General features: G+C 37.8%; 1 protein-coding gene across 1 annotated transcript; it reads right to left on the minus strand.

Annotated features, from left to right (window-relative positions):
* Nucleotides 1–352: 352 nt before the first annotated feature.
* On the minus strand, nucleotides 353–736 carry LOC149849167 (uncharacterized). The gene has a single exon (XM_090007489.1). It carries the CDS (start codon nucleotides 734–736, stop codon nucleotides 353–355), a length of 384 nt encoding a protein of 127 aa, XP_089863615.1.
* Nucleotides 737–11,446: the final 10,710 nt, after the last annotated feature.

Below are 11,446 nucleotides of genomic sequence, written 5' to 3' on the forward strand. Positions count from 1 at the left end.
AGCAGGAAAGCTGAAAAGTATAATTCTTCTGGTATGATATTAACAACAAATGAACATGCAAAGAAACGTAATGCTGGCAAAAAATAAAAAAATAAAAAAATGATGTAACTAACACAATATAACAAGATTTATCACATTTAATCTGGATTATCTAACATTTATGAAATCGTCTCTATTCTTATTGCAGAAGGGATCAATACTTATCATAGATTCTTCTTCAAAAGTAAGTTGCTGCATAGAATCAGGGAAATTGTTTTTGCTAGTAATAGTCAAGCAATAAGTAATGCCTTGATGCATCAAGAATTAGATTAAACCTGATCACAAAAAAAAAAAAAAAAAAACCTGCACCAAATCAAGAATCAGAAATACCATCACGATCAACAAGATTTCTTGCAAGCTCAACTGCTCCTTCACTGTAGTTAATCCCAGTCAGGTCTGAGAACCCTTGCTTCATAAGCTCTTGGAGAAATGAGTCGTTCCCAGTCTCAATTTCAACTACACTCCAACTAGCTAAGAGCTTTGAACCTTCATCATCAGGATTAGATTTGGGGATGATCTCACCACTTGGATCCTTACAGTAGACTTGAGGAAAATTAACACGAAGATTCTTTGTCCAAACTGCCATGATTTTCATCACTTCAACGCCATACCAGACTTCTCCTGCGCGACCATGCTCGTGGAATTTCGCAAGCTTGTCTGTATACACAGAATTTCGATAACTCTGCAACCCCAGCATGGCGTTCTCCGTTTCTGGCTCCTGCTCATCTTGGTTTTAGCTGACTGGTTTTGCTGACAATAGCTCCAGAAGAATGACTCATTTCTAACAGCAAGGTATCTGTAACAATCAATCATGGAAGTTACTTTTAACGACAATATATCCGTAACATTGACATACCAGTAACACCAGTGAATCGAATTCTTCTGCTGAAGGTACCCCTGAAGTTAAATCTATGATCACGACTATTCTCTTGACATGGATTCAACTCGACAGCTCCACTCAGATGGTAAATTTTAACGTGTGCCTTCAATAGCCCCCGAATGATTAACACACCATGGAGAAAACCTTAGCTAAAATGTCAATTTCACACAGATGAGCGGGTACATTACTAGCCACAATTTCCTAAAATATATCATCAGAACATTCTCTTCTATACATCTTCAGACCTCTTTGAGGCCAGTGCATGAACACCAGCTCCAACACGTGAATTGGTAGGGCAGTGTCCCATGATATTTCCTTGCCTTAATGAATCAAAGGAAAGATTATGGCCTTGTTAACACAGAATTAAAGTTTCATACAGGAGCTCAAACCATTACCGATGTGGTAAATGGAATTATCAGTACATGTGGTTTATCCAGAACAGACGGTGCTCTTGAGAGGTCATGATTCTTCTTCATTTGTCATAAATCAGAACCCTTTGGATAGAAGTGGACATAAAGTTGTGACCTCAGGGGCGATCGGAGATGGCAAAGCAATACCGACAAAATGGAGATAAATAGAGAGAAACACATATAGGGAACAACAAAACCACATACCATGACAGATTACCAATACCAGTTAATAAGATATACAGGAAATCATAGTGATAAAAAGAATTACGACACACCAAAAGTAAAACAGCTCAGAAGACTAATGTTCTTGCTACAGCGAGACTTAGCCGTATGAAAATTTCAGGGGAATTACGATGTTAGCACGATCCAACTGCAGTGGCCAAAGAGAGACAGGAAATTGAATCCCCAAAAAAATATAACAACCCAAGCAGGAAAAAGTCACAAAGAAGGAAAACAAAAACAAGCAAAAAAAAAAAAAAATAAATCGATGATGATACTAAAACAAGGAATCAAAATATCCCTTATAAATAAAATGAGCATAAGAAATCAGAAGTACTAATAATCGATTAATAGAGAGGAAGAGAATGCTGAAGATTTAAGCAAATTGAAGAAACACGAAGATCACAATGAGGGGAAGAGGATGTTGGAATCCGAAGATTCCTATTGATGTTGCACAGGGGTGGGTTAACGTTGCACAGGCAACTTAACACCACCGATGGTGCGTTATCTGGATTCTAAACAGAGAAAGCAAGAATAAATTGGAAATAACCGAAGAGAGAGAGAACTACTTACTGGATTTTCTTTTTTTTTTTTTTCGCAGAGGGGATTGGAGGAAAGTAGTTTTATGGTTCGTTTATGTTGCTAGGGTTGAGGACCCTCTGCTTTGCAGGATTCTGAAGAAGGAAGGAGAGGGATTCCCTTCTCCCCTTTGCGTGGAGCTCCTTAAAAAAAAAACGAGCATAAGAGAAAAAGGGGGAAAAGAAGATGCGTGAAGCGATGAAAGAAGGAAAATGCTGGGGTGAGAACGGATGGCCAGGTTTTTCTTCTTTGCGGTTTTTAAAGAAGATGGAGAAGATTCGGGAATCGGGTTGGTTAGAGATGGGTGGTTCAGAAGGTGAAGATGTGCGAAGGGCCGTCGGCTGAGGGTTTCGGTGAGAAGAAGGAGACTGAGAGAGGGAGAGAGGCACCGCCTCCCCTCTTTTCTTACGAGGGTTTTCTAAAGAAACCCTAAAAAGAAATTTATGAAAGGGCCCCTTTGTTTTTTAGGATTTTTACAAAGAGGGGGCTCCCTCAAAAAGATATTTTCACAAAAGTTTTTTTTTTTTCAAAAAAAAAGAAAACGAGGTTTTTTAGTAAAAACTCATTTGTTTGTCTCGTGATTTTTCCAATTATTTTTCATTTTTTTTGTATTTTTGGAAGAGAAATTTAAGACTTTACGAGAGAACAAAGATTGGACACTAATTTTTTTGTATTTTTGCAAAGTATTTACAAGAGAGAATTTTTCTGAGAGTTCAAGGCTATTTTGAGAAAATTTCTTCAGAAAATGGGTTTGGACCCAGGTTTCGAGAAAATGTCCGAGTTTTTGACACTCGAATCGAGAAATACAATGTGATGGATCCAAACAGATGTCAGATGGACTGTCCGAGCTATTTGAAAACTATTTTTGGTATTTTCTTAAAAATCGAACAATGAGACTCAATTTTGGATCTGGACAATGGATCCGGATCCAAAATCAATTTAAAATGAATTTAATTTCAGTAAAGCTTGAGAAAAGAACTGGAATTTAGATTTTTTGCTCAAAAAATGAATTTAGGGGCAAGAAGGGAATATTTAAAAGATTTTGAAAAATTTGGGGTGTTCACAGATGCCCCTCTTTGCTACTAAGCCGGTTGAAAGCCGAGCTCAGTGGCAAAGAAAACACTCCAAATTTTGAAAAATGCCCCAATCAGCAGATCTGAACTGGGTGTGGAAGAATTGATTTAAAAGACATGGTTTTCAGGCTTAAAACCTTATCCTGAATGGATCTTGGGAAGGCGAAATCCTCGAAAATGATATGACTAGATAATAGAAAGGAGGAAATCGTGGTGGGACTTCGGGTGAAGGTCCCGAAATGATGAAATGGTTTCGATCAAGTCTCATGAATGAGGTGAGATCAACTTTTTGGAATGACTCAGGTTTTAGCCCTTGACCTGGATGGGACGAAGATATTATCAAGATACCCTGAATGGGGAAAGGAATATGCGAGGACCTTGATGGGACATTTTTGGCAAATGTCTCATGAGATGAAGCTCGAGTAGGATCAAAACATGGATTCCTCGATGTGAAGAACCATGATGGGACTTGGAAGGAAACACCTCGTCGAAACGAGACTCAGGTTTAAACCCAAACCTGAAAAAGGAAGATACCTTGAGGTACGAGGTTCAGGCTTAACCCTTAACCTGAAGGGGACGACCATACGGAATCTTCGAGTGAAGAGACCATGATGGGACCTTCGGAGTTTGGACGAACAAATCCGAAAGGGGTTTGCGAAAGGAGGAAGGAAATGGGGTTCTCTAAAGCTTGAGAAAGGGATGAACTTTGAGTGTCTCATTGCTAAGACTGAAACCAACTTTTGAATTTAATGACCTCTCGCAGGAAGTACAGGTTTTGACCCTTAACCTGAGTGGGAACAACCATACGGATTTCTTGAAACCGTGATGGGACAGGAGAGATACTTCAACTGAATGGGGTAACTCTTCTGAAAGATATATAAACAACGCTAGGTTGCATAAAAAATGGATACTGAATATTTATTTCATTCTTAGAATATCTAGAAAATTTTGCCAATAAGATGAATTTATAGTTGACTTCAACGCTTGAAAATGGGCATATGTGTGCAAAGATATTCCCTCTTTTACCTAAAGTATTTCCTCCTACGAGGTTAACTTCTCGGTCTTAAGAGTCAAATTCAAAATTTTAGCGCTGATGATTTTCTTCAAGGAAGCTATTCATTTCCCTGATATAAGAAGAGAAGAAATATTCTCAATTTCATAAAAGCAAGTAGTGAAAAAAACATTGATAAAAGATATTTTGCATAAGAAAAGATGATTTCTGGCAATTTAGGCAGTTTGATATCTGAGTGTTTTCTCATGATGATCTTCTTGCACTCTTTTTGAGTCATTGGGCCTTTTCAGGCTTTTTCATCATCCTTCATTTTGGATGTTCCTGATTTTTCTCTCTTTTTCAGGGAAGGGTACGTCACAAACTCCTTCATCTCGGAGATGTTCTGATCCTTCTTTTTCTCAGGTATTATATATGATGGTGGGGCTCGAAGGTCTTTAGATGATAGCTGAAATCAAATATCATTTAGGGTTTGTCGGTAGGTCCATCACATCCGCCTTCATCTCGACGGTGATCCAAACTTTCCCTGGAAGGATCCGTCACAAACTCCGTCATCTTGGAGATATTTCAAATCTTCTTTGGCCCCGGGGGTCTACTCGCTTAATTCGCCTTCATCTTGACGACAATTGAGAGATCCCTTTTGCCGATATTTGATTGCAGCTTTAAACTGAATAAGGTGATATGAATTAAGTGGATTTTTTTATGGCTCAGGATATTTTCACTGTCTAATTGCCAGGAAATCGTCTTTAAACATGCATCATAGCTATGATCAATATCAATTCGCTCCCGGCTTTTCAATGTCATCGAATATTTATTTCACTAATCATACCGAGGATATTTCTTTCATCCTTTTATTTGATCAACAGGAAAAAGATTTGAATTTTACCTCTTTTTCGCAAAGAGTTTCACCTTTTATGAAGAAAATACTAGAGGTAATCCGAGGAAATTCTTTTGTGCAGTAAGATTTATTTGGAATCAACAAATATTTTTAGCAAATTGGCAAAGTTTTCATGACTTCTATGTGAAATACTCACCCAATATAGATTTTGATGTGACCTTTAATTGCAATTTATGATTTTGGACATTCTGATCAGTAAAACTGGAACCTTTCATTTAACGACCAGTGAAAGAGCTGGAACCTTTCATTTAATGACCAGCGAAGTAGCTGGGACATTTAATTTAACGACCAGCAAAGTAGCTAGGACATTTCATTTAATGACCAGTAAAAACTGGGACCTTTCATTTAACGACCAGCGAAGTAGCTGGAACCTTTCATTTAGCGACCAGCGAAGTAGCTGGGACATTTCATTTAACGACCAACGAAGTAGTTGGGATATTTCATTTAACGACCAGCGAAGTAGCTGGGACATTTCATTTAATCATTTAACGACCAGCGAAGTAGCTGGGACATTTCATTTAATCATTTAACGACCAGCGAAGTAGCTGGGACATTTCATTTAATCATTTAACGACCAGCGAAGTAGCTGGGACATTTCATTTAATCATTTAACGACCAGCGAAGTAGCTGGGACATCTCATTTAATCATTTAACGACCAGCGAAGTAGCTGGGACATTTCATTTAATCATTTAACGACCAGCGAAGTAGCTGGGACATTTCATTTAATCATTTAACGACCAGCGAAGTAGCTGGGACATTTCATTTAATCATTTAACGACCAGCGAAGTAGCTGGGACATTTTATTTAATGGCTTGATTTAAGATTGAGACTTTCTGAGAGACAAACAACACGAGGACTGATGAACTTGATTTTTAGATTTGGAAACTTAGCAAAATACCCAATGCGAACACTAGGTTTTCCAACTGAGAGTCGGGAAGGAGATCGGCCTATTTTAAGATATTTAGAGATTGAAGCAAGAAGAATGGCCGGGGTTTCAGGATTATCCCTTATCCTGAAGGGGAAATAGAATAGACATTTTTGAAGAGAATTTAGAAAAAGAATGATTCAGGTTTATCCCTTAACCTGAAAGGAAAATAGAAGATTTTTATGAAGAGATAACCTGAGACTTGAATTTAGATATGACAAGATTTAGAATTTATGATCTATGATTTAGATGGACCAGGTATGTGATGAGGAAAGAAATAAACTTTGAGAAGACAAAAGGATATAGATCTTTGAAAAAAATGTAGAACATTTGAGGGAATTGATTTATTTTGTGAAAAGAATTCTCACAGGTAGCATGGTTGCCCCTATGAGTGATCTTCAAGATTATCCCTTATCCTGAATGGGAAAAAGAGTAGAATTTAGAAAGATTTAATGAAGGGAAATTGATATAAATCTAGAAAATCAACAAAGATTAACAAAACTTGTATTTTACAAAAGAATCCTCATAGGTAGCGTTATTGCTCCTACGAGGGGTTTTAGGATTATCCCTTATCCTGAATGGGAAAAGGAATAGAATTTAAGGCAAATTAATATAAATCTAGAAAATCAATAAAGATTGGAAAAACTTGCATTTACAAAAGAATCCTCATAGGTAGCGTTATTGCTCCTACGAGGGATCTCAGGATTATCCCTTATCCTGAATGGGCAAAAGAATAGAATTTAAGAAGGTGAAGGGAAATTGATATAAATTTAGAAAACCAATAAAGGTTGACAGAACTTGTATTTATAAAAGAATGCTCGTAAGTAGCGTTATTGCTCCTACGAGGGGTTTCAGGATTATGCCTTATCCTGAATGGGAAAAGGAATAGAATTTAAAGAGATTGAATGAAGGGAAATTGATATAAATCTAGAAAATCAACAAAGATTAATAAAACTTGTATTTGCAAAAGAATCCTCATAGGTTAGCGTTATTGCTCCTACGAGGGGTTTCAGGATTATCCCTTATCCTGAATGGGAAAATGAATAGAATTTAAGAAAATTTAGTGAAGGTAAATTGATATAAATCTAGAAAATCAATAAAGATTGGCAAAACTTGTATTTACAAAAGAATCCTCATAGGTAGCATTGTGGCTCCTACGAGGGGTTTCAGGATTATCCCTTATCCTGAATGGGAACACCTCGGACAACGAGGGTCAGGTTTATCCCTTAACCTGAGCGGGAACACCTCGGACAACGAGGGTCAAGTTTATCCCTTAACCTGAAAGGGTGGCTACCAAGAATATTTAGAAAATACCTCATGGGAAAGAGGCATCAGGTTTATCCCTTAACCTAAAAGGGAAATGGAATTGATAAAATTTAATGGAATTTTGCGAACATATTTGATAAACTTGATAAAAATTAATGTAAACTTGATAAAAATATGAATAAAATGAATGAAACTGATAAAGATATCAGAACTAACTGAAGATTTACAAGATTTGAGAAAAGGAGTTTTTTTTTTTTATCCTGCCTGCATATGGGATCTTTGGAAGGAAAACGTTTATTTAAAAGATAAATGAGAAATCATTTTGGGGGAAGAAAATCCACCACAAGAAGAATGATCAGCGCGAGATCTGATCCTTTAAATAGAACATGAGAGATCATCATGAGGGTTAATTTTCGAAGGCAATGGTTTTGAATACCTAATTTTGAAGAAGAAGATCAACAATAGATCTGATTTCTAAAAAAAAATAACAGTTCAAAATTGATAATAAGATCAACACAAGGGTTGATCTTTGAAGGTAATGCTTAAAAACCAATCTTGGAAGATAAGACCAACACAGGGTCGATCTTTGAATATAATGATTTAAAACCCATTTTTGGAAGATAAGACCAATGCAATGATTGATCTTTGAATATGATGATTTATAACCCATTTTAAAAGATAGGAACGACGCCAGGGTTGATCTTTGAAAAGTTTTGAGATCAATTTTGGAGGATAAGACCAACGCAAGGGTTGATCTTTTGAATAAAAAGATTTGAAATCCATTTTGGAAGATAAGATCAATACAAGGATTGATCTTTGAATATAAAGATTTTAAAATCCATTTTGAAAGATAAGATCAACACAAGGATTGATTTTTGAATATAAAAGTTTAAAATTCATTTTGGAAAATAAGACCAACACCAGGGTTGATCTTTCAATATAATGGTTTGAAAAACTTATTTTTGAAGACATGATCAACACGAGGGTTGATTTTTTTGTCAAAGGTTAGACCAAGGAATATGTGAACTCCTTGGTCCTGACGAAGATTTTTAAAATTTCATGATTTTTTGAAAAGGCCCTCATAGGTAATATCATTTCTCTCATGAATGACGTCAGAATTGTCCCGCATTCTGAAAAAAACAAGAATTTAAATGCCCCAGTATGGCAAAAGGGAACAGAAGCATTGGATATAAAAGATATAAAGGAAATCGACATTTCATTTGATAAGCAAAGGCTTGATAACAACTGAATATTTACAAGAACTTGAAAAGGAAAAAGACTCATAGAAGACTGGGCTGACTAGCCCCTACAGGACAACTGACAAAAAGAGACGAAAGCAAACAAAAACTTTGGCTTTATCAATTCTTTGAGTGGTCCGGGAATGGTTCTGTCAGGACTGCTGGCTGCTTTTCTTCCTCGTCCTCTATCAGCTCACTTCTGTCAATGCAGTCTTGTATCATGTGCTTGAGGATGAAGCAGTGCTCTGTATCATGCCCCGTTGCCCTGTGGTACTTGCAGAATTGGTCCTTGAATTTTCCCAACATTACGGGAGGATCTGCGATCTTAGGAAGTTTGATCATCCCGTGCTTCAAAAGGTAATTCATAATCACTTCTAAACTCTCAGATAACGGAGTGAAGACTCGATCTTTCTCCCACTTGATGTATTTGGGCTTCTCTTGAAGATCACCCTTTTGCTGAAGGCCAATCGGAAGCGGTTTATCATTGTTTTTAAAGGATCCCTCCTTTTGCCCCTTGTTCTGATCTACTCTCGGACCACTGCCACTGTTGTTCTTGTTTCCTTTGTTGCTGCTGCCAAGATTATTGCAGGAGGCATCAACTGAATGAGCGAATTGCGCCTTCTTCTTCTGGTCTTGGACATTCTTGACCAGAGGTGTGCCCTCGTAAAGCCCACTTTCTATCCCTGCTTCGAGCCATTCAGCTCGCTCGATCAACTTGATGAAGGATTTCGCCGGGGAAGTGGCGATGAGGCTCCTTATAGGCTGAGAGAAATTGTTGAGGATCACCTGCAATGCGTGTTCCTCAGGAATGGGTACCTTCATCTTATTACAGGTGCTTCTCCACCTGTGAATGAAATCACCTGCTCTTTCATTCTCTCCTTGCTTCAGGTTGTAAAGATGATTTAATGTAGATGAGGCTTCAGTGTTGAATAAGAAGCGTTCGATGAACAGATTTACTACCTTATCGAACTCTCGTAGTTCGATAGGATTCACGTGATCAGCATACCATCTGGCTGCTACACCCTCTAGACTGCGGGGAAAACAGATGAATAAAGCCCTGTTATCTTTCCTGAAACGGCTGCACTCTGCATAAAATGTGGCCAGGTGGGCTTTAGGGTTGCCAGTCCCGTCAAATTTGAGAAACTTACGAGGAAGATTCTCCAAGTTATCGTCCCCATCTAGACCATCATAGAAATCTTCGCCGGTGTAGGTCTGCTTGCCCTTACCCTTGGCTTGAATATCCTTAATAGCTCGATTCATTTCCTTCATCTGTTTACTCATCAGGTCCTTTGCTGGAGCCCCAGACTTGGGCTTGTTGACAGATTCGGGCTCTTCCGCAACTATCTTTACAGACTGTCTCGGAGGATTCTGCTTGTAGACAATCTGCTCTTCCTCTTCCGATTCTTCTTCGACTGACTCTGATTCCTCAGAAGTAGTATCTGGCTACACCTTCTTTCTGATGATTCTGACTTGCTTCTTTACAGGCTTCTTCTTCAGCTTGCTTTTAGGAGCTGCCTCTTTCAGCTTGGCCTCAGCTTGCTCCGACATCATCCTTGCCATCATCTTTTGGAACATGTCATACATAGCGGGGTCGATGTCATCTTTCTTGTTCTGACCCTGTCCCCTGACTGATTTAGGAGAGCTCATCTCTTCCGCCTCACTGTCGCTGAGTTGAGGATCTGTTTCTTTTCCCCCTCTTGTAGTGACCATTTTTGAAATATCAGAACTCTCTGTGGAGAAAAAGTGGAGATTTTTAGACCAAAGAAATTTTTGGAGATATTTTGACAAAGAGGAAGGATTTAGGTTAAAAATTTAATTGTATCCCATTACTAGGGATTGAGTCGCCACCAAATTTGTGACAATTGTGTTGTTTACTCCACAAGGGAGAGTAACCAACTGAAATATGAAAGAAAATACCATTTTGAAAAGGATATCTCTTAACGAAAAGAGATTTTTATGAAAATATAAACAAGAATATAAAAACAGAAGAAAATAGAAGGAAAAATGGAATTCGAGAATAAATGGTAAGGATTTAAAATTTGAAGAACTTGCAGGCAGGATCAAAAGAATTTTTGAAGAAATGTAAAAGAAGAAGAAAAATACACCTGGGTTTTAGAAACAAAAGAGAAAATTTTGAAGTATATACCTAGGGTTTTGAAAAATATAAGGAAGATATATATAAAATATCATACAATCACAGATATACAAGCAAGGATGCACAAATAGCACTCCCTAAAGCTGACTCTATATGCAATATTTGAAATGGCTGATAGGACCTTAATCCTAACTCTAAGATTTATATCATCTGATTCCAATCAAGGTATGCCGATATACTCAAGCCGAAGCTCGAAGTACGTGGCATATAAGATATCTCTTCGGTTCTAAGGTAATGGCTTCCCAACATCCTTGAGCACCTACCGATACGTGGTAGGGGGGCGCGAACCCAAATAAGTGGTCCAGTTGTGAGGCTCTCTCCCGAACTATGGTTCAGTGAGACAGCCCAGCAACGTGAAGACCGGGACAATATAGGTAAGGAGGTTTTTTGAAAACATGTTCAGCATGCAATAAAATCAGAAGGCTCTAATGCAAGTCCTGAAGAGATAGAATTTAAATGAATAGAAGCATACACTTGCATACATTGTTTGCATTCAATCCCTAGAATTGAGGAGAGTTGTATTTAAGTCCTAAGTCTAATGTGAACATGGAATAATCTCCTCAATATGGTCCTACCAAACCATACTTAGATCCTATATGCAATGATGTCAGCTTAGGACAGAGTCTAGGCTCCTAAGGTTTGCATGGAAAATATAGCTGACATATGTTAGAATAAAGACTTAGATTATATAAAGGCAAAGCAAAGGCATAAATTCGACCGGACTGAGACAAAGTCCCATCACGGTCGCCAAAAC

This window comes from Nuphar pumila, chromosome 1 (assembly GCF_984573655.1).
Source record: "Nuphar pumila chromosome 1, dmNupPumi1.hap1.1, whole genome shotgun sequence".
In the NCBI taxonomy this organism is placed as follows: Eukaryota; Viridiplantae; Streptophyta; class Magnoliopsida; order Nymphaeales; family Nymphaeaceae; genus Nuphar; species Nuphar pumila.